At 38.6% G+C, this 24,730-nt stretch overlaps 1 protein-coding gene across 1 annotated transcript; it reads right to left on the bottom strand.

The window, feature by feature from the left end:
* Nucleotides 1-326: 326 nt before the first annotated feature.
* LOC119772378 (high-affinity choline transporter 1-like) lies at nt 327-23,968 on the bottom strand. Its single transcript, XM_038268759.1, has 9 exons — nt 23,598-23,968; nt 14,128-14,318; nt 13,908-14,021; nt 12,519-12,674; nt 12,162-12,310; nt 5,907-6,053; nt 4,791-4,944; nt 1,420-1,637; nt 327-1,339 (listed from the first exon to the last, which is right to left on the bottom strand). Exons 2-9 carry the CDS (start codon nt 14,309-14,311, stop codon nt 821-823), a joined length of 1,641 nt encoding a protein of 546 aa, XP_038124687.1. The 5' UTR covers nt 14,312-14,318; nt 23,598-23,968; the 3' UTR covers nt 327-820.
* Between the last annotated feature and the right edge of the window lie 762 nt (nt 23,969-24,730).

Genomic DNA, 24,730 nt, shown 5'->3' with positions numbered 1-24,730 from the left:
TATTTTTTCCTCAAAAGAAATGTTATCTTTTTTATTATATTTAACAGAGAAATGTAATAAAAATTTTTTTGTCATTGTCTATTATATTATTAAAAGAGTCAGTTTTTCTAAAATTATATCCATATGTTTGTATGATTTAAGCGTCAGTGGGACCTCTTCAGTTGTGAAATATTTATTTAACTATTATCTTTGCTAGTCATTTTTTGGCAAACATAAATTTTTTTTACTAATATATCTTATTTGTGTTATTATTAACTAACTGTAAAATACCTAATTGGATCTGGTACAAACTTGCCGGAGGCCACAAAAAGAGACTTGGGAAAAGGTTCATGTTTCAGCAGCACCGTGGCCCTTTATGCACAATCAAGCAACATCAGAAAAGACAGGTCAGGTTCATAGACGGACTCTGTGAAGTCTGACCAACCTTAAACTAGATTAACTGGAAACACAAATAGACAAATGTGGAATGAAATTAACATAAATGCATATCAAAATTTAAGAAATTTTATTTCATTTCAATAAAAGTAAAAAAAAAAGTATAATTTCTTTCTACTTCACAATTACCGGTATATACTACTTTAAAAGCCTAATTCAAACACTGAAGTTTGTGATTTTAATTTACGGAAAAAAATATTAAAGATATGAATACTTTTACCATGCATTGTGAAATATAAATTGGAACCATCCAGTCTTCAAATTGGTAATACAATTTTTCTTTAAAAAATCCGACCAATAATGGAGCTGCCTTGACTAATCAAAAAATACTAGTCAAAAACTGTGCGTAATTAGTTTAACTCTTTGGGTTGTAATGATATTTAGCTTAAAATTTAGTATTGAAAGCTTGGCTTGTTTCCAAACAAGGTTCAGATTCTTTGTCATCCTCCTCTGTCTCATTCTTCTTTTCAAAAAACTGCAAAAGGTCCCAGGACTCAGGGACAAGTTGACGATCAAAGATCTGGTCCAGCAGCCATGATACTATTACAGTGCTTATCAGAGAAGCCAACATGGCTACAGTTCTGTAAGGAAAGTACTGTATGATCCGATTATTCTCCTCCCTCCATCCAGGGTACCGGAGCAGAGGAGGGATCCCTAGAACGGGCTCGCCGCTCAGTCCACGGAGCAACAAACCCACCACGAAGCCAGTAATAGCTCCATATGTGTTTGCACGTTGGAAGTGCAGAACACAGACCAGCTGGGGGAAAATCACACAGTAGAGGAGATCTCCGCTTAGGATCCAGAGAGTGGCCACGCTCTTATCCTCAAAAGCCAGACCTGTTCCAGCCAGGCCCACAAGCAGCACACTAATACGAATCACCCACTGTAGTTCCCTTTCTGAGGCCTGCAGAGGAGGAAGGACAAGCAGATAATAAAAACTGAGTATCTCTGTATAAGATTGGATCAAACTATGCTTCCACACACCTTTTTCCTCAAAGTTGTCTTGTATATGTTTTGTGTAAACATAGATGCTGATGAAAGCAGCACAGAGTCCATGGAGGACATAACAGCTGCAGCCACAGAACCAATGCCTAACACTGCCACCCAGGTGGGTGTGAGGTGCTGCAGAGCCAGAGGCAGGATCTTCCCTGCATCTCCGCGTTCAAACGGAGGAGGGAGACCGTAATCAGTCTGGTTCCAGTCTTAGGGAAAAGAAGGGGGGGGGGGTTACACAGTTGAAACAAGATATTTTCATACACTGTATGGAAACACTTTATATATTTTTTATTTTCTTACTGTCCAGCCTGAAATAAAAGAAAAACGTTCATGTCTTAGGTTAGTTGGTTTATTGGTAGCTCATTTGTTAATCCTGTGTTATGAAGAATGAAACAGCTACTGATTTTATCCCTACCCACTTTTCTATGCCTTACCAGTCTGCTCTATATCTTGTCAGTATTCAAAGCAATTACTTTACTCAGTTACACCAGGATGGGGCCACTAAGCATGTATTTGTTGATTTGTCTTTTTTCTGTGCTGTGCACAAAGGATGAACACAATATCAATAACAACTCCCAATAAACTCCCAGAGGGGCTCATTTTTGTGATTAAAAGTGTGTATCAGGTTTACATGTGAATGTTCATGCAGCTATTGGGAGACAGGGTGGTGCAAGAGCCCCATGGCCAACTAACCTCTCCACTGAACCAGCGCCACTGGGACTAGCTATTCAGATAGGAGCTATTGGCCGGGCTTTAACTTTATGTATTCTTTTTATCTCACAGACTTGAACACTGACTCAGAGTTCATCTGCCTAGCCATGTTTCACTTTTAGATTAAGCAACTAGAGTAGCTACTACTGCAACTAACCTCCCACTTTTCTCTCACATAGAAAGTTTCTGATAATTGCATCTGTGTTACTGTTGTGTGTCTGTTCTGACTGTTTAAACCCCAGTTGGTAGCAGGAGAAGGCCGTTCACTTTGACCCTGGTTTTTCTGTGGAGGTTTCTTCCTGTTAAATGGTAGTTTCCTCCCCACTGTCACTATATGTATTATTAGAATGTGGGATTGTTGCAGATTTAACAACACAATGCCAGCTACTTTGGACAGGTATTACATACATGTTCATCCAGGAGGATTGAAATTTGTGCCTTGATGCAAACTGTTAGGTTTCCTTAGATAGAAAATGCTTATCCAGTCTAAGTTAAAGGGAGAATGCCAGTAAATTCTTAAAATTATTTTATTTGTTTTTAAAACTCTTAATGGCCTTTCCCCTCCTTATCTGTCTGAGCTGTTGCATTCTTACACACCATCCCGTTCCCTCAGGTCAGCTGATCAGTTGCTTCTGAGAGTCCCAAAGACAAAATGCAAGCTCAGCTGGAATGATCTGCCTCTGAGCATAAGACATGCCTCTTCTCTTGCTGTTTTTAAGTCCCTTCTTAAGACTCATCTTTTTTCTTAGGCTTTTGGCACAATTTGAGAGGTTTTACTTTGTTTCATTCTCTTTGCATACTAATATGGATTTTACACTCGGTTTTTTTCTATTTCATAATTTTATTGTATTTTATGATTGTGTACAGCACTTTGGTCCTGTCCGGTGCATAAAGTGCTTCAAATAATAAAGTTGGTATGGTATGGTATGTTAAAGCTACAGTGTGTAATAATTACAGGGATATAAAGTCAGAAATTTAATATATTATACATAACTATGTTATTTATCATCATCTACGAGCTCAGCCTCTTAACCTTAATATTTGCGTTGCCTTAGAATTCGTTATTTATAATTACATAGGAGCGGGTCTCGCAGCCATGGAGGCAGACATCTTTGCGCTACGGCAGCGCAGAGGCAACAAACTAGCGATTGCGAGATCTCCCATTACATTCGAAAATAACTACGGCAAGTTGAGAGAGATTAACTGAGACGGAACTGAACAGTAGATGGCAGTATTATGCCTGAGAAGCGTTTAGTCTGCCTGAAACCAAAGAAGAAGAAGAAGCAGGTATACTGCGCCTCAGTAACAAGAAAGGTGAACAAGGCGGCAGGCGTGAGTGACTTTGCAAACTGTTTGGCACTGTTTGGCCAAACATCAGACGAATGGAGGATCATGCCTACTCTGTATCACAAGCGTGACAAGAAACGACAAAAAACACGGATCAACATTGGCACGGCATTTACACGATGGAAGTCACTGATGGAGGAAAAAGGTTTTCAAAGTGACGCTCAAGTTGCCAGTTTTCTCTTGGACAGGTAATTAATCCTACACACACAATCGTCTAATATCACTGCAGTTTTTGGAGTACAGGATGCTCAGACCTGTCTAAAACAATAACATGCTGCGTGATGATGCTGTTACTCTCCAGTATACTTATTCAGCAACTTCCCTGACGTTTCACAGGTAATGATTCAGTAATTTTCTGTAAAATAATTTTCTGGATATATATCTCGGTTACTTCTCTCCGGCTCCTTTGGAGATCTTCAAGCCTTTCCTCCTCTGCTCTAGTCACCCCTCTGGCACCCCTCCCTCGCCTGGCCCTAGCTGCACGCCCTGCCCTCTTCCTCTCCCTCTTCCTCGCCCTCTTCCTCGCCTTGTAACCCCTGTGCCACAAACAAGACTTGGACTCTGTAAACGGGGAATATATATTCTTCCAGCGAACACAATCTCGCTGTTAAACTAATGACTACAATTACTTCGTCTGTTTATATCACCATGCAAAGCAGCTCACCAAAACGTCACAACGACATAGAAAAAATAACGGGTATATTTATTATCTAAAGTCTACATGAAATCTATACCCTACACAGACTAATGAAATACTATCTGTAAAATTATCTATGTAAACAAACCTCATCACTTGAGAAGGTAGGTGATGCGGACGTCGTGGAAGACATTTTGTCCCGTAACTCGCCGTACTGTTGGGGGGGAGAAGCGGTGGGGGGGGGGGGGGGGGGGGGGGGGGGCGTTCATGTTGCTGCAGTCTGCAGTCTGACCGCTAGATGTCGCTGAAAATTACACACTGTAGCTTTAAGAAACTTTTTTTATTTTATTAAAATTTAGAAGAAATTACTAAGGGAATCCTAACTGACCGGTGGTGTGAAAAATTGATTTTGATTTAATATCAGACAGAGCAAAAAGGTTTATGTCTATTTAAACAGTGTATGTAAATATCTGGTTTTAGATGCCTGTGGACAAACATGTCATGGGAATACAATATGTTTTTTTTATTTTTTTTTTTACAACTTTATTATCTTAGGAATTTAGGAATGAAGCAAAACCGTGTCATGCTTCATAGTGTACCTTGGTCTTTGCATCACAGTGTAAAAGACAGTCATCTTATTTAATGTGAGGGTGTGAGAGGTTACCTGCAGCCGCAGCCATGACACCAATAACAACGGAGGGGATTCCTGTAATGAAAACAGTCCCTGCAGCAGCAAAACAGGTTATCTGAGCCTGAGCAGATGAGGCTGCAGAGAGGATTCTTTGGTAAAGGGATTGATATGAAAGTCCCCCTAAAGCCTGCAATAAACACAGAACAAGAGTAGGATACTCAGATTACTTCACAGTTGTTAAACAGACAGATATCACTTCATCTAATGAACTGCGTCTAAATATAAACTCAATATCTGTACTCTGGAACAGGCACTGCAGAAGTGATCAGCTGAGGATTTAAAGGACAGCGAGGGAAGACTGCTGTCACCTCAAATTTGAAAATAGCTGCACAACACAAAAGCAAGCCCACTTAGAGTGATGCACACCACCAGTGCCTATATTTGCAAGAAAGTCTGCCTGTTTTAAGAATTGATCACACAGACGCAGCTCTATAAAAAAGATTCACATTTGTAACACTGTGAATAAATTACAGGGAAAAAAAGAACTGGTTCTTCTATGCAGTTGTTTTATCTATTCATTTTGCATCATATACAATAAGTCTATTCTAGCTCAACTGCTCTGCTCCCATTGTCATACTTTTATGCATTTTATTTGTCATTGGAAAAAATTTAATTTAATGCTACCGTATATTAAAAATGATTAAATTCCACGATGACCAGTGCAGGTTCAGGAATTTAGTGCTTGGTATTATACAAGTACTATCAGACATTTTTTGAGTGCCCTTTGAGATTATGATCTCAAAGGGCACAATTACTAATTGAAAAAATGTTGTTTCATTAACGACGTTCTATGTTCTATGTAGCGTCTATCTAATTCATTCACTTTGGGAATAAAAAAAAATAAATAAAAAATTTTGATAAAAGGGTCCCATAACAAACTAACCAGCCTGATTTCCAAAACACAATAATTTTGAACCCCAACATAAAGATTGAAACCGATACATTTCCTTTAAAATTTCACTACTTTATAAGCACTACCATTCATATTCATATTAAGTGTCTATAACAGAAAAAGTAATATATATATATATATATATATATATTTTTTTTTTTTTCTCCGTTTATGTCAAGTTTATTTATTTATTTTACCAGCAGCAGGAACTCATCCACCCATTTTCCAGAATCAGCCATGTCCAGGTGTCCTATCCAAGCATGTTCATGTGAGCCGTTGAGTGGGAGTGTGTGGGAGATGGCAGTAACAGCTGGACTAAGCACCATAAATGGAACACAGAGCCACTGAAAGAGAGAAATCACAGTCTTAACAAAAATCCTTTTCAGATTGGTGCAAGCTTATGGATTTGGGAATAACTTACTTATACTTGATTCCTTCTCTTCCTATAGTCTTACTCATAACTGACCCAATAGTCTATGTTGACTTATCTTTACTCCGCTTAATTGTTTCAAGGTTTTAAGAAGAGTAACTTCATTGAACAATATTTGCATTTGCAGCTTTATTTAACTGTTGGATATGATTTTTAAATAGTTTTACATGTTATATTTTTAATTAGCATCATTTTACTTCTGTATTGAATTGCTTTTTATATTAGTTTTACATTAATACTTCCAGTATTTAAATGCTATGTGTATTAGTATTTAATTTGTATTTGATTACACATCCTATTATCAGTAATTTTGTTTTTTAAGGCATCTTAACTACACTTTATATACCCTACTACTAACTTCTGTTGTGTGCCTTGTGTCTCATCATCTTCACACAGTATGTTTACTGAATCCATCTAACAAGAATCAAATCTGCTAACAACAAATCAAAAATCTGTTTAATCTTGCATATCTATTTCATGGTCCACTGTTGGGCATATGTGTTCTAAAAACACCTATGAATTTATGTGGTCTAATAGAAAGACTGAGACATTGGGCAGTTAGCCCAATCAGTTTACAGTATTGCCCTGTTCATAAGCAATTCAATAAAATGTACTTTAAAACTAAATTATCTTTCAAGACAACAGAATCAGTGTTTCCAGTTGTGTAAAGTTTCTAGTTCAGCAGCTTTCAAGCATCAAGTTGTTTTGGGCCAAGAAGATTACAGGTACAGGGAAGATCAAAGGTAGGGATTTGTACTGTACATTTGCATCTCATTTACATGGCTACATGGACAGAGGGAGCCTTCTGCTCTCATTATTTGATTCATGAGGCAGTGAAGAGGAACTTAAAAAAATGTTTAGAAAACTAATTTTACTATAACTACAGCAGCCTATGGGATTTTGGATGGAGACTTTAACCATATAGAAATAAAGCTGTCCTCCCCAAACTCCTCAAATATATAGTTTGTGACCTAAGAGTTCAGTATACTAGACAAGCTATTATGTAATACTCCAGTAGAGTGCAAGGCTGAAGCAGCTTGTTACTTTTGAATGTCAGATCATAGCTCTGAGGACCTGTTCCCTACCAAAAAACCTCTGATCTGCAGAAACAAGATTAGGGCTGGGTAAAAAAAATCGATTTACTCGATATTGAATCGATTCCTTTATATTTTTGCAAAATCGATGTCTAGGGAATGAGATCGATTAGTTTTATAGTGACCCACGTAACGTTCACATTCAAATAATCAGGAAAGATGCACTCAAGATTACTTCAAGCCAGATAGCTGCAAATATAGCCAATAGGTTGACTGAAGACATTAACAAATTGGGGCTGACCAGAAAACACTCTGTAGTTGTTACAGACAACGCTGCAAATATGGTTTGTGCATTGAAGATAATGCAACTCAGGAATGTGTGCTGTGTAACGTCTGCTCGCTCGGGTGAGGCTTCACTTTTTCACTTTTCACAAACAAGTTTGCACTTATGAGACAGCTTTGTTCACATCTAATGTTTAAACTGTCTGATTTACAAGTTTGCACTTTGTGTTTAATGTGACAGGAGAAAACAAAATACATGAGTATTTTGAAACACAGTTGAACCACTTTCATTATTGTAAAAACAGTTTGAATCGAAATTAATCGATTTAGAACTGTATGAACTGTGGGAAAGTCTTGAATCAAATCGATTCATATCTTTGCCGAAAAAACCCAGCCCAAACCAATATGCCACTGAAACCCTTCATGCTTTAACCAGAGAGCCCCACTCAGCCTTATAGGATTACATTAAGCACATATACTCTAGTGTGTTAAAAGAAGATGGAAATCTTGAGGAATGCACATCTGCTCTGTCCTAACTTTGGGTCTGATGCTCTTCTAGCAACTGAGACATTTGTTTTGTTTTCTAACTAGAAACCATGGGTAGACAGCACAGTGTGGTCCTTCTTTAAAAGGACATAGCACACAGTTTAAGAAAAAACTGATATTATAAGCAGCCAGGAATTACCTAGTTTTGCCCACCACCTTACACAGCTCTTTAAGCAACTGAGGGTCTTAAGATCTTCCTCAGGTACAACACTATCCATCCAGACCTGCTGTTCCTTAACTCCATAATCTTGACTTATCTGCACTACAGGTCCTCGACACTGGCACTCAATAGGGTTGTGTTCTCAGCCCTACGTTCTTTACTTGCGTACATGACTACATAGCTACCATATGACAAACAGACTTTGTAGTGTGAGATGACATACACAAAGGAGAAGAGATCCACACTAAATATCGAGGAATAATTTTATCCCACACACAAGTAATATAACATCATCGTTGCAGTGTCTGGAAGCAGCGGCCTGATACATCTCTCGGCAATTCCACCAAATGTGCCACCTAGACGCTACAAACCAGGCCTCAATCCCACATCTTCGACTGCCAGCTCCTGCAGGAGCAATGGTCACAAAACTTTTTTTTCCCGCACTCCTAAATACAGTCACTCTTGAACATTTAAAAAGCTGCACAATCCTTCTATCCAACGTCCTCTCACTGGATACCAAATGGATAATCTCTGACTCAAACTCTCTTCAAAAAAGGAGATAAATAACTGCTGTGCCATCATCCTGACTGAGTCTTGGCTTCATTCATCGATACAGAACAATGCTGTTAGCCTGAACTTAGCAACTCCCTCCTCTTTGGACTTCCTCAGAAATCACTCCACAAACTACAACTGGTCCAGAACTCAGCTGCTCGAATCATAACAAGAACTCCCTCTATCCACCACATCACTCCGGTCCTCCGACAGCTCCACTGGCTCCCCATACAGTTCCGCATTCAATATAAAATTATCATGATGACTTTCAAGGCACTTCACCATCTTGCCCCCCCATATCTGTCAGACCTCCTGCATGTTCCCACCCCCTCCCGTGCTCTTAGATCCTCATCTGCTTTGCACCTGTCTGTCCCCTCCGCCCGTCTCACCACCATGGGGAGCAGAGCATTCAGCCGCTCTGCCCCCCGCCTCTGGAACTCTCTACCACCCCAACGTCGAAATACGGACGCAATTCTCCATTTTAAAATACAACTCAAAACCCATCTGTTCAAGATTGCTTATTCTCTTTAAAAATATCAATTTCACTGTCACAGCCTCTGTATTTTTAAATGTTTTTATAATTATAATTTTTATTTTTTCTGACACTTTTTGTTTTGTACGGTGACCTTGAGTGTCCAGAAAGGCGCCTTTTTAAATAAAATGTATTATTATTATTATTATTATTAGCGGTATGAGTAGAGGAGGTGGGGTTTGTGTCTACATACACACAACTGGTGTAAAATGCTAGATCGGTCGCCAGCTTCTGCTCTCCAGACATCGAGTTTCTGACTGTTAACTACAGACTGTTCTATCTGCCCAGAGAGTTCACTGTGGTTGCCATCACTGCTGTTTATGTCCTCCTTAGTGCTAATACAAAAGAGGCCATGAAGATTCTATACCAGGCTATCACTGAGCTCAAATCTGCACACACAAAGGTTTTTTTCATTATTGCTGGGGATTATTTTTACCAGGCTAACTGGAAGACTGTTCTCCCTCATTTTTACCAACATGGACACTTTGGATTCAGCCTACCAACCCCCACTACCACCTGGGTCATCGGATCATATATCTCTCATGCTAATTCCTGCATAAAGGCCTCAGCTAATCAAGGCAAAGCCAATAGTGAAGGAGGACAGAGTGTTGACTGAGGGAGCCATAGAGAAACTCCAGAACTGTTTTGAACGCCCTGACTGGGACATGTCCTCACAGACATTTTTAACACCTCGCTGGACCAGTCCATGGTGCCAGCATGCTTTAAGTCTGCCACCATCATTCCGGTCACAAAGAAGCCTCAGGTCACCTCACTCAATGACTACTGGCCTGTCACAACGACTCCTGTCATGATGAAGTGCTTGAAAAGGCTGGTTAAAGAAGACATTGTCTGCAGTTTCCCCTCAACATTCAACCCTTTCCACTTTGCTTGACGGAACTAATCTGATGAGGACGCCATCTCCTCTGCTCTTCACCTGAGCCTAGCACACCTGGAGGAGAAGAACACCCATGTGCGGATGCTGTTCCTGCACTTTATTTCAGCTTTCAACACCATCATCCCACAGTATCTGATAGGAAAACTGGAACAGTTGGGCTTCAATACACCCCTCTATAATTGCTAGTCTTCCTGACAAACAGACCTCAGTCACCTCTGACGTCATCACCCTAAGCACAGGCTCCCCTCAGGGCTGCATCCTGAGCCCCCTGCTGTTCACCCTGATGACACATGACTGGGTCCCCAGGTTCACCACCAATCACATTGTGAAGTTGCAGACAACACTACGTTGGTGGGCCTCATCAGAGATGACAACAACCAAGACTACAGAGAGGAGGTGGAGCAGCTGGTGGACTGATCCTGAATGTGGAGAAGATGAAGGAGATCATCGTCGACTTCAGGAAGAACTGGCCTAACCATGCTCCACTGTTCATCAACAGCTCAGCTGTAGAGGTGTGCAGCACCACCAAATTCCTGGGGCTGCACATCACAGTCAACCTCACTTGGACTGTAAACACCACCTCACCGGTCAGAAGGGCACAGAAGTGCTTGTACATCTTGTGGAGGATGAGGAGAGGCCACCTGCCCCCACCCATCCTCATCACCTTCTACAGAAGCACCATAGAGAGTGTTCTGACCAGCTGTCTCACTGTGTGATGTGGAGGCTGCAGCGCCTCAGACCAGAATAAAGTGAAAGGAGTGGTGAGAACAGCAGAGGATCATCTGGGCTCCTGTTCCCTCCATAAAAGACATTTCATCACAGCACTGTGTGTCCTGAGCCCGTAGATAAATAAATGACCCCTTCCACCCCCACCATGGACTGTTATCCCTGCTGTCCTATGGGAAGAGGCTTCGCAACATTCGATGCAGGTCCAGAAGATTCCGCAACAGCTTCTTCCCCAGTGCCAACAGACAGCTGAACTGTTGAGAAAACTCTAAATCATATCTCAGACTCTGCGTCACACTAATTATACCAAACCAAAATTCTGCATATTTGCACCATACATATTTAATGCTCTGAACTTCCATATCAATGCACTTTTTGCACCATGTCTTTTCTTCCACACTGTTTACATTTGATAACTGCTGCACTACATGGACTGAAAATGTTCTGAAAGCTGTAAAACGAAATTTTGTTTTGTATACACTTTGTGTAAACAAAATGACAATAAAAGCTATCTTAGTCTATGTCTAAAGTCTAAGTAAACCCAAGGACGTCATAGTGGATTACATGTCAAATTTATACATTCTTTCTCAGACAAACAAAAACAAGATGAAACACCCTGGCCCATACTCTGGCACAAGCGAGATATAAATGCAACATGATACATTTTGAGGTGCACTTGAAATCTTCAGCAAAAAAATTAGCTTCTGTTGAAGAATAAGCTCTATTTTTTCTATTTTTCCTTTTTCAACTTTCTCTTATGGTGCTATTTTTTGCCTTTGAGGATAAAAAAAAAAAATCTCATTTAACAATGTTTATTTTTTTCTACTAGTCTTTGTAATTTCTGTCTAGTTAGTATGTATGCATCCTGAATTGGGTGTCTTGTGAAAAAAAAGAATCATGGTTTTTAAAATGACAAAGATTCTAGGTCAAATGTGAAATATAATGAATCTTTATGTAAAACTACTCTGGGTAATAAGGCTTTCCCTTTGAGGAGTTACCATATCAAATTCCTTACCCCGAGGTTTTGCCTTACCTACTAAGTCAAAACCTTGACTTCCAAAAACAACGGGAACAGATTGTAGTCATTAGGGGGTGGCACCTTTTCCTGCTTAGTTAGGCATCATGCTTTAATTATTTATAGTTTTGAAATGGTATACTAAACCTTTTTAAGCTTTTCTGTATTTAGGGGTATTCTTTAGTTTTTTGACATATGGTAAAAATGATGAAATGTACAGTTTGAGGTACTACTTAGAGTTTTATACAAATCTAACTAATTGTTTTTTTTTTTTACTTACCAGGCTCACAAATATAAAACATAGCTGGAAAATATCTGTGTATGCAACTGAGTAGAGGCCTCCTAAAAACGTATAGATGATGGAGACAGCTGCTGAGATTATAATGGAAACTGTAGATGATATTCCAAGAATTATACTCATCGTTCCACCTGAAAAAAAGAAATATTTAATTAATGTAATATATTTTTTACAGCTCACCACAAAGTTGAATTTTCTTGTTTATTTGCTTCAAAAATGTTCATTAAACAGGCTTCAGCAGGCTGTTGCCTACGTCACAGAATTACAATAAGAAATTGTTATCTTTTTTCTGAGTTACATTTTACACACCAATGAAAGAGAAAAAAATTATTGATTTACCCAAAGCAGCAAGGATGCAGGCAACCCATAATATATCACTGAACAAAGCAGGAAGCATAATTATTGCAGTGAATATGTTGCCATATCGATTCTGAAATGGGTCCAACATTGTCACGTAACGCTTTGATCTCATAGGTCTTGCAAAGAACAGTCCACCTAAAACAAAACATAAAGAAACCAGATAATGTTTTAAAGTATCACTGCAAACTCTGGTCAAACAGAATTAAAAAGGAGATCTATTTTCTTACAGTGCACTTTAGACCTGTCTTTACCTCCTTCCAGGCCTGCAGTTTGAAAATACAATGCTGGCTGCAATGGGAAAAGTTGTTTCAGCAAACTATCTGGGTTCTGTTAAATATTGATTGATGTAATATCTATGAAACCCTATGTTGCTTTGTTATGAGTTGCCTTTTACTGTGCAATCAAAACATCAACTTTTCAGTCCAACTTTACTTTAATTTTTAACCAACTTCTCTTTTTGAAAATCTTATATTAATTATCATACTTTGATCAATCACTTTATTCTCTTGAACTACATAATTCATTCATGCCACCAAATTGTTTGTTTTTCTTTTTATTTATAACACTTATGCTGCTATAGGCTTAGGCTGCTGAAGGACAAGGGGAGCATTTTTCATTATTTTGCTTTATTATAATCCTATTCTCCAAATATTCATTATTTTTTTATTCAACTTCTAACTAAATGTTCTCTTTGCTTTTTCTCTTTATAGCTACATCTGGCCTGGTGCTATTTTTAGCCGTGACACCATCCAGGAAGGAGACATCAGTTTGGCTACTGCCTTAAAAAACTTAAATGAGTTGGACATGTTTTTAAGTGTTCAGTTTTCTTCTGTCTTTGACATAGCTATTGGCTCAGCTTTTATTGTGACTTTCTGTGTGTGCTCTTGAGCTGAATTGTTTATGTCATTAAATGTTTATGTTTTAATTAAAATCTATTGTGACTCTTTAGCATATGTGTGCAGAGATTTGTTTGACAATATTCATGCTCACATTTATTTTTCCATCTGTTGTCCTAACACACCACCCATTTTGGTTTGTGATCACAGTACAAAATATAACAGAAAGCATTTATTGTAAAGCACAACTTAGTGCATGCAATTCAAAGTGTTATACGTGAATTAGACAATAAAACAGAAAAAAAGCAGAATAAACGCAAATAAAGATAAAAATAAAAAGAGGAGTAAACCTCTTAAAATTAGTTGCAATGGAAAGGCAGATTAAGAGTCCTGAGTTATTATGCATTGAATATCTAAAAACTAAATACACAGGTACCTTTTCTTAAATAGATTGACTTTTTGAATATAAATACAGTACCTATCAGCTGGAGTCATTTTGAAGATAAAAAAACAGATTTGTTAGTTTACTTACCCAACAAAAAATTCATGGCAAATGCTGGGGGCCCCAGAGCCCACACAAGGCCTTGAGTAGGAGTATAAACAGACTCAGCAGTTCCCATAATGTAACCACCACCAACCCATGTTGCTACAAGAAAAGCAGAAAAGAAAAACAAAATAGAAAAATAAAGAAAGGAGGTGCATAGAGAATAGGCAACAGTTACCATTTTCACATTCTAACTCAGAGGCTTTACCTGTCATGGTAAAAATCCCGACCAGAACACTGATGTTGCGGCCACCAATGATAGAAATTTCGCTCTTTGGTCCTGTGCATGTCTTCTCCACCTTTTTGGCTTTATGAGATCCCCAGAATCCAATTGCCAGGATAAACAGGTAAAAAACGATCACAGACACGAGTCCGGGGACATCCACTGTCATGATGACTCTAGAAAAAAGACAGTTGTGCAGCACTTATGATGACATTTTTATATATAAAACGACACAATCTAAAACATTTTGACAACATGAAATTATAATTTACTAAACAATATATCTGTCAGGCAAACAAGAAAAATTTATGCAGCAAGGCAGGGTGAAGATCAAACTAAGTTTTTTTTTTTTTTTTTCCAATGAATCTAGGTCATTACACTGCAAAAAATTGAAATATTTTTTCTTAAAATAAGTGCATTTCTTCTCGAATTGAGGAGATAAATGAGACACTTTTCCAAGGGAACAAGACAATTTACTTTTAAAGGTATACTATGCAACCGGTGTTAATTTTCCAGCGAGGCTCCCCCCAGAGGGCGAAAGTAAAAGTGCACTGTCGTAAATATGCACAGCTGTTCTCCTGGTTTCTCCGTCAAGCCAGGCGCGGTTGTTTTGAGCTTAGCAGACAGGCGAACACAACGAATGACTAATGCTGCGTTCACACCGCAGCTGGCGCGACAGAAGCAGCGAGTTTACATGCAAAGTCAATGGTTGACGCGCGTCAAGTCGCAGCAAAAGGTCGCGCGGCGCGTTTTGAGCAGCAGGCGCAGCACGTCTGAGCAGCTGAAGCAGCGCTTCGAGCGCGTTTAAGCATCTGACGCAGGGAGAGAGACACAGCGCTGATGATCACTCCTCTTAAACAGTTTATTGACGCCTAAATTAACTTAAAATGCAGAAATCTGCCGGCAGAATATGCAGTTTGGATTATTTAGATGAAAAACACCTACCAGCTGCCGCGGTGAACCGCGAGGAGGCGACCCGGCCAGAGGCTGCTGATGAAGGGATCCCTACTGTCGGCGCACCGGTGGTATGTGGGGGTCTGAGCGGCTCCGACAGAAAAAATATTGAAGGCAGGATAATAATCTGAATGAACTGACGGCACTGATTACGTTTTCAGGTGTATTTTCTCACTTAAACACATATTAAAACTACTTTATTCCCACTGATCACAGCAAATATAGCTGCAAGGCAGAGAAAGGATAGTGAAGCTCCGCCCAACGCGCGTCAGACACACTTTTGCACCACGCAGCCAGAACAGCAAAGCTGCTTCAGCCGCGCGTCAGAACTAACTGGTACAAGCAGCAAAAATGAAGCAGCAGACGGGATTTTGCTGCGTCCGATGTGAACGTAGCATAACTGCACAAAGATCGCCACTGTGCTAGCAACGAGTATGCTTTTAACTGGGGGCATGTAGCAGTTCTCGCCGTAAACAAGACTGACTCTCACGAGACTTCTGAGCCTGTGGGTGCGGGTCGGTGCTCCTGCAGTTGCAAGTGCAGTATTTCCCCCACAGACCACCAGGGCGGCTGAGAATACCTTTGTTCAACCTGAAATGACTCATTTAATCATCCATAACGTTATGGAGCACATTAATTAACTGAAAAATGTTGCATAGTGTGCCTTTAAAATAAAAAAAACAAAAAAACAATTGCATTGTCTTATTTTAAGTGCATATCATCAAATTATCTTACTTTAAGAGTAAAAATACTCATTCAATTGGCAGGTCATCTTATTTACTGACTGAAATTAAACACATTATACATATTTTTAGATGATTTTTGCAGTGTAGACTGAAACATCTGTTGGCCGATCATTTTGGCCAACATAAGCATTTTTTTTTTTTGTATTGGAACGGACCAATACGTACTTAGTTTGGCCTATTTATGTGGCCTATTAGGTGCATTCAGCAGCAATGCTTGAGATTATGTGGAGTACATGCATTCCCACTCCCCTCCATTCATCATTAATGTAAATGGGGATGCAAATATACTGTAGCACCATTAGATTGGTGTCAAGATAATGCCTACAAAGATGTACTGGTCGATCTCTAGTCATGAAGTTGGAACTACAAAGTGAAATGTTTATCACTGAGTGGTTCAATAATTTTTACATTGAGAGATTACGTCAACCAGTACAACATCCCTCTACATGTACCATTTCCAATGATGGGAACCTCCTGAAGAAGATATTTACTTCAATCCCCACATGTAATTATGTCAGGTAGATCACTGGTGTTAACCAATACATGTCACTAGATAGAGGTGAATGACTACAGTGTGTCTGAGAGTTATACTTAAAAGTTTGACTGGAAACAGGGAGTTTGTTTGTTCTTTTGAATAATGCATTTGTTACTAAAGTTATCTGCAATCCAAAAATGATATGACTCTTTTTAAAAAACTTTATATTTTCATTAGCTATTTATCATCCCAAAACATGAATTCAAACCCAATCTGAAAGACAGGCTTGTCTAGTTTATTTTCCAACTGTCACCAGTCAAAATCTACTCTTACAAAGCATAGAAACAACAAAAGCAAATACATTAATAATAAATCTTTTTTCATGGACCACAATGCCAAAACATAAAAAAACAGTCTGCTAATTTCTTGTTAAGTGACAAAAATGCAATTCCGGTGTCAAAATATTAGGCAATATTTCTTTGGTTGGTTGGGTAGTGGAAAACATACTTTTTATATAAATGTGGGACAAAACATCATATTAAATCAGGTTATTAGATCCAATTCAATTCAACTCAAAAATATGTTATTAAGGGGAAATTAAATAAATAGATAATTCATAATATTTACTAGTAATCTAATAACAGGCCCATGTTCATGTTGTTTCAGACAGCACCATATAAACACCCAAATCACTCCCTTTACAAAGAAAAATACCTTTATTGCATTCATATCCCAACAGACTTAATGTCCCCCCTGGAAAGATGTAATAAATGCATTGAAATAAATATTCTAGGGAAATTATTTTTTTTTTGGTTAAATCTTATTTCTTACCCCTCTCCTAAGCTGAGCACTCTCCCTAATTTTTCTATTTTCTATAAGACATTTCACTGGGTATTAGAAAGGCTGTAAAACATGCTAACTTTGTGTTATGTGAACATATGGTTTAGATCCTCATCCTGCTGAAAAACCAAATGAACCCTGTGGTGGTTTGTGGATTTTTCGCTCAGCTGCAAGTAAGACATTAGGGCAATGGGTTAGGAACAGTGTCCAGAGAGATTATTACCACAGCAGTGAAGGTTTCAGTTTTAATTTCTCCTCTTTCAGCTGTGGTGTTGATCTTGGATCAAGGCCAAAGAAATGGTAAGAATGTCTTGTCTGCATTGAACCCTTAATACAACTATCACTATTGATGTCCAAGATTGTTTTAGGGTGTCATTGGACAAGCACAACAATAATAGCTACCACTGGCAGCTCTGAGGCAACATTTCCAGGTAATCATCAAAGGCAGGCAGAGAGGGGGTTACTGAGATCTGAACCTTGTGCAAACTAACAGAGAAGATGACCCAAAAACCAATCACCTGCTGAGCACCACCTGCATATTTACTTTTATATTCTAATTTATATACTAATTATATTTGATTGAAGCAAAAGTCTTTATAGATTTTAAGTTATGAAATAGAATCCAGCACTAAATTCAAAATTGTGAGCTCTAGATAGATTGTCCTAGAAAAAAACAACAAACTATAAATGCATTGTCTGCCCTTATTCTGGGTTTTAAGGACTTGTTTTACTTCTGTTGGTAGAATGCATTACCAGGATGGAGCGTGTGTGGTTGGTTGCTGTGGTGCAGAGGTCACTGAGGTAGAAGCGGCTCACCCCAAAACTAGAGGTGTCCCAATACAACTTTTTCATTTTTGATACAATATTGATAGCATAGCATCTCTGTTAGCAAATATGTTGGCAGCTGTTTTGATCACGTTGGCGTTAAAACACAGGGCTGCTAGATAGAAATGCCAGGTCGCACAGAATTATGGAGTGATAAACTGGAGCAGAGTGCTTCTATCGGCTTATTTCTTTAGATGCAAGGCAACATCTTTCGATAAGAGACACAGGATACATAATTCGGCCAATATTTCTAGTCAATACTTGCGTTTTTTTCTTTTATCAGTATCGGCCAATTACTGCATTATCTGTGCAATTACTTAGAGCATTCAGCAGCAGACCTTAATATCATGAAGTTTATTTGTTGATAAATGTTTCCTTTTTGTCAAACTGAGACTGTGTAACATTTTTTTATCACTGTTTTTTCATTATGTGATTTCTGTTATATAAATGGCGGAAGGAAAAGCAGTATGGGCTCTAAGAAACATCCCAAAACAATCTGCTGCACATACTAACAAACTGGTTAGACTGATGTTAAAATAATCAATATCACCATCAGCTTTAAAAACACGTATCAGTCCATCTCTACTTTTGATTCTCACTTTTTAAGTGGTAGTGGACCTAATTCCAAAATCAATATTAGATAAGTGCATCCCTAGCCATAACTGATAAGGAGAGCTACCAAACTGTCAGGAATCCAGTTTGTGTGGTCTGTTATTTTGTGTTTGTCTCTCCCTCCACCAGCAAGTGGCACCCTTTCCTCATTGGTCTTCCCTGCACACCTGGATCTCGTTGGATCATTATCTGGAGGATTACTTAAGCAGTTGACTGTCACTACATCGACGGCAGCGTGTTTGCCAGTTTTGGGAAGTCATCCTGCAAGCTGGATGTGTGGCCTTCTTCCCATGGAAGGATTGTTTGAGTCTCAAACTGAGCAGGGGATTAACCTCCACAAGTTCTGTTCAAGTCCTCCTGGTTTTCCGAGTGACAGTCTGCTCAAAAGCTCCACCGGGTCCAACAAATGTCTACTTGTCCACTCTCTAACGAGTCACTACCTCTGGATCAACCTACACTGATTGGATACAAAGTGAGAGAAGAACCACCCCAAACGTGAGTCCCTTACCAGCGTTATCCTTACGGCATCCAAGATTCCCACAGTACCTGAACTCACCTCTGTGAACTTCCCTCCTCCCTTCCAGTTCTGGTTCACCAGCCCTCTGAGTACCAGATCTAACCCCTCAACCCCTTACCACAGTAAACCCGTTAAACCTTTGCCTTGCTCTCTGAGTGGTTCTCTGCATTTTGGGTCAGATCCTTAAATAAATCAGGACACAAACAGAGGGAATAGAGTCTTGGTTAAGGTGTCGGCGCTCTCTTCAGCAGAAAAAAAGTAAATGATAATTTTTAACTTTGTTCCAAAAAGCACTTGCAGGCAGAAAGTTATAGGATTTGATTATGTTTAAAACCTTTGGTGGGATTCACTGGTTGCCAGGAACCCAATGGTGGTTAACAGCTGTAACAAAAAGTATAAAAGCAGCACTCTATGATATCAATAGGATTTAATATGTTGGCCTTCAACAGCTTATTACATTAAGATGCTTCCTAATCTCTCTGTAGATAAGTGGATTATCTTAAAGCTGACTACAGCTCGTAGCCTAAACCTATCAATTTAATCAATAATAAATACATAGATTTATCTATGGTTATGGAATTTCTGAAAGCAATCATTCCCCATCTCACCATCTGCATTGCCAGTTTCCTATTTCCACAAAAGGAGAGAATGAATCACAGTGGCCATGAGGGCCACACATGTTCCTGTAGGCCTAAAGTTTTTTTTTTTTTTTTTTATAAATCACAACACTTGCATGGAAAGTGACGTATGACAAAGGCCTTGCATGCATATGCAAGCTATTTTTCACTGGTACCAGCTCTATTTGTATTGTCTCTGTTAGTATTAACTCCCTTTGCACAAATGGTTTACCATCACAACTGAGTGGGCTACTGCAGTATATAGGCAGGGTCGTCACAGTAAGGCCACCCTACTGTTCGTTTGTAACCCAGACACAAAGCAACAATGGATGACCTTCTGCAGTTTATGGCTCTTAGTCAGAAGGAGTAAAAAAAGAAGGGCCAAAGAAAGGTGCAGACAGCAAGACAAAGCACTCTGAATAGTATCGAGAGGGGGAAGTAAGATAGCTTTATCAAACTAAGGAATACAAGCTGGAAGACACACAAGGGAAAGCTAATGTTGCCTGCCGGTCTGCTATGCTGGTCATAAAACGCAGTTTTGTGGGTGAAGTCATCTGTTCTTATAAAAAGGCTATGTACAGTGAGCTGTTACATACCACAAGAAACTTCTGTCTCTCATTTATCCTTTAGGATGATGCATTCCACAGAGGGCTTTTGTTTCTGTAGGTAAGCAGATGTCAGCTTTGCTATACCTTATTTGGAAACTATCAGGTGAAAAGATGCTTAGTAGACCTGAATAAAGGACTATAAATAAAAGAGTGATAAAGAAGTATCTAGCAGCCCATTGATCAGTCTAAACCAATGTATGCTGCATCCTCTTCAACCAACATACTGTAATTTCTGTAGGGCTGCAACAACGAATCGATAAAATCGATAAAAATCGACTTTTAAAAGCCTTGGCAACGAATTTCATCATCGATTAGTTGTGTCGCGCGATTATTGCGTCATCTGCCGCGCCGTCATCACTGCCTCTTGACTGAAAGAGGAAGAAAAAAAAATACGGCAGAGCGAGTCAGCGCCGCAGGTGCAGTGTTGCCAACTCCGCGACTTTTCAGACCTCTCCAGCGACTATTTTTCAAAAAAGCGACTACCGACAAATCTGGCGACTTTTTTCGGTGTCACTGGCGGCTTTTGGAGACTCTTACGTGAAAGCATGCATCGTTCCTACTCTGCCGTGGGGCGCCTCCCCCACCCCAACCGCGTTTTCCCGCAGGAGTCCCTCTCAGTCAGAGCCTCAGCGTCCAGACTGCAAATGAAGCGCGCATGCACCGGGATTGACGGCGCAAATTGATCACAATAATTAAAATAGCCTGCGCTTTGTAAAGCGAAAAAAGTGATAACATGCAACTTTTTTCAAAAGAAATTAACATGGCACGGAACCACCATGTTTGTTTGGTTTTAAAGTGGGGAAACGTAACGTTAGTTTCTCAGGTAGCTCATCTGATGCTTTCCTTACCGTGTTAGTAGGTTACAGACAGTGATAAGGTTGGCTACTTATTTTACTTTTAATTTCATTTGAATTAGCTTAAGCAGCGTTTATATTTACTTTATAAATAAATTAACTTGCAAATTATGAGGGCAAGACTTTTAAAGTTTAAATCTTCTGGCAAAGATAAAGTAAAGATGATCCTGCAATTTATGGAAGTAAAGCAGAATAAAATCCAGCAAGATCAGTAATATGTCAATTAATTATATTTGCCACATTCCCATGTAAATATCTGTCTTTGGAGGATGTGTTTTTTAGCACCCCTAGTTCTCTCATTTTTATTCCAAATACAATTTATAATTTGAATCACAGGGCTATTTTTATCTCTATGGTTCAGTATTTTCTCAAGTAGCAACTTTAACTGCTATACTTTCCTGTCTTAAAAGGCAGCCCTCTTCTAGTCTAAAAAAAACTCATTTGTTGAAATGGGGGGGCCTATTGTTTGAACCCCTTAGAGGCTTTTAAAAACAAAAATGTCTTTTTTTGCGCTTTATGAAACAAAGTACCCTATATTTTGTGGATGTACAGCTACATTTCTCATGTAAGTTTGCGTAGTTTTAACACAAACATTTATTTTTCATATTGCACCAGTACAGTTAATGAGCAACCTGTACTTGTGTGCTTGTTTGTTCTGTCTATAATGTTTATTTTGGAATAAAGAGGTTAATATAAAAAATATTTTTTGTCCGATTCATCGATTAATCGAAAAAATAATCGTCCGATTCATCGATTTTTAAAATAATCGTTAGTTGCAGCCCTAAATTTCTGATTAAACTCGTGGAGGGACAAAAAGGTAGGGATTATCCACTGACATCTAGTGTTCCAGCCCTTTTAATTCATCGTACATCAGGGGCACGGATTCCAATAGACAGTGTTATAAACTGTAATAACTTTGACTCAATGGCTCTCTCGCCAAATTAGGTAACTGACAAGAGTCCCAAATACCGAATTAACTCTACAACAGAATGGCTGAAGTAAAAAAAAGAATCAAGATGTATAGTAAATCACTCAAAGCCCAGGGTTAAAAAATTAGCTTCATAAACCAACAGTTCATCTAATGAAACAACTCAAATAAAGTTTAAATGCCTTTTGCAAAGGCAAATGACTAAGTGTGACAAGTTGAGTAATATGTTTGCACTGATCATCACAAATTAATCGCTTCAATTTGCACCTACTTCAGAGTGGAATGAACTGCAGAAAGATTTAGGGTTGGATTTTCTGTTAGTGTATTAAGGTCATTTTAACCCAGTTTATAAATATTGTTTATATTTGCAAATGCTTTCACTAAAATAATATTTTATATTGTTATTTCTATTTAATCTGTTTACCTAAATGAACCATAAATGTAATTTGGTGTGGTGTCTGTAGATTTTTGGATGTTTATGTCTTCCATTTAAAAACAGATTTTAATTCTCACAGATCTATATGGATAAATAAAGGTTACATACATATGACGCCAGCCCTGAAGGATTTCTAAATACATTGCTGCATATATACAATCCAAGTTTTTTTTTTTTTTTTTTTTACACAATAACCTATTATTTTCCGTAAGCAACATTATCTGTGTGGGTCCCATATGAAGTACAACACTCTGGATTACCCATAATTCCAAGTTGTAGTGTAAAAAATAAAATATCCAAATACATTGTTCTTTTAAGATATTTATTGCGGTTTGAAACATATTTTATAAGCGTGTTTTTTACCAACCGTCTAATGAACTATACATAGTTATTAACATAGTAATTAAAAGTACCACTGTATTGGTGTCATGTTTGAACCGCTTACCATGATTTTGAAATTGGGCAAGTGTTGGGGTATAAAAAGGGACCGGTCAGTCATATTAGGTGGGTTTCAAGTGGAATTTTTCGCACCATTACGTCTGCAATCTGACGTCCTAGTACAAAATTGCAAAGCCCCTTAAGCAACTGCAGTCTCTGCTTACCGATAGTTACACCGTTGCTCACTGTATCACAGCCAGGCGGCTAAAGGACGCAGTGTGGCATTATAACAGTGTGCTGACTGCAAGAGGAGGAGGAAGAGGAGGAACGGAAAACTACTGCACGTGGCTTTATGTAAAATAAATAAATAAAAGAGTGTTTTAAAACACGCAATTAATCGGCAGACATTTATAATTAAAAGATTTAAATACGAAAACGCCGCACAATGAAATTATCTTAATTGTGGTTATAATCCAACTCCGCTTCAACGCAACCGCATCCCCAGAGCGAACAATAGCATCACTGCCATTCAGCCGGTTATACATAACCACGATGATACACAACACCAATTCCGGTTGTTTTCTAACTCTTGCGCTGTTTTGTAAAATGTCCGATTCAAAACCATTTAAGCAAAGGCACGTGAAAATATTTGATGTTTAACTTACCCTTCAGCAGAAAGAAAGTATCAGGTATCCCAAATCCTTCCCGTGTAATTGAAGTCGCTCTGCTAAATTATAAAACTGACTGGGCGGGATGAGTTCAGCGCTGCGGTTCCGTTTCTCTTTATAGTCTGCTTCTTACAAAAGCATCATAGTGTTAACCATGGAGTGGCTTAAGTTCAAGGTGTCCCCAATATTTAGTGTTTTCTTTCAAATGTTGCTTGGCGGCACATCAATCGGATAACGGGGCTGATTTGGTGAATGTAGGGAGCGACTATTTAAATAAATAAATAAAAATCGCTGGAATGGAAAGATGATCTGGAAGCAGCAGGTCGGATGCTGCCCTTCTTCAGTTTAGTAACACGGTCTTTTTTTTTTTTTATCTCGTGAGAGTCAAAGAGAAGTACCCACTCAGAGCGATATCGTTTCTCTATGCTACATATTTAACCCTGTGTTACCGTGACTGCGCTGAGCTGAAAATGATGCTTCCTCAAAGCTGACACCACATCCGTGACGTCTATTTTTAAAATAGCTAAATCCTCACAGATATGCCCCTAAGCCGCTACAAATAAAGAAAGAATGTACGCACATTCCATGCAGATAGATAGATAGATAGATAGATAGATAGATAGATAGATAGATAGAGAGATAGACAGACAGACAGACAAGCAAACAGATAAATAGACAGACAGAGCTGAGCTTGAAAGTTTTGATACCCTCCCATTATAGAAAATGATAAATTCATACTAGTAGTTTAAAACTGAAATATCATGTTTTCCAAATTTAAATATATATATATATTATTAGTTTGTCACTTACAAGTTATTTTACCTGCAGCTGATTTTTTCTGTCTTTAAAGGAATTATATTTCAATGTTTAAGCAAAACTGTTGATATAGATAAATGAAATCTAAGTATAAGTCCATTGTCATGAAATAAGTGACTGTTTCCCTTGACTTCAGCAGACAGTTACAATAGACAGTTTTAAGCCTACTTTTAAGGCCAGGCTTAAAACCTTCCTTTTTGATAAAGCTTATAGGTACAGTGGCTCGGGTTATCTTGAGCTATCTCTATAGTTATCCTGTTATAGGCTTAGACTTCTGGAGGACATAGGTATGAAGGACCAACTCTGCCATATTT

This window comes from Cyprinodon tularosa, unplaced genomic scaffold, assembly GCF_016077235.1.
Source record: "Cyprinodon tularosa strain WSP-4 unplaced genomic scaffold, ASM1607723v1 ctg71, whole genome shotgun sequence".
Taxonomy (NCBI): domain Eukaryota; kingdom Metazoa; phylum Chordata; class Actinopteri; order Cyprinodontiformes; family Cyprinodontidae; genus Cyprinodon; species Cyprinodon tularosa.
The sequence above is the reverse complement of the archived record's forward strand: the minus strand, read 5'-3'. Positions and strand labels throughout refer to the sequence as shown.

Coding starts and splice junctions, on each gene's coding strand:
- LOC119772378 (XM_038268759.1), bottom strand. CDS start 14,311: ATGACAGTGGATGTCCCCGGACTCGTGTCTGTGATCGTTTTTTACCTG. Junction 4,945..5,906: donor TGGATGAGTTCCTGCTGCTG/GTAAAATAAATA, acceptor TGTTTATTGCAG/GCTTTAGGGGGACTTTCATA. Junction 1,638..4,790: donor TGTCATGGCTGCGGCTGCAG/GTAACCTCTCAC, acceptor CTTTTCCCTAAG/ACTGGAACCAGACTGATTAC.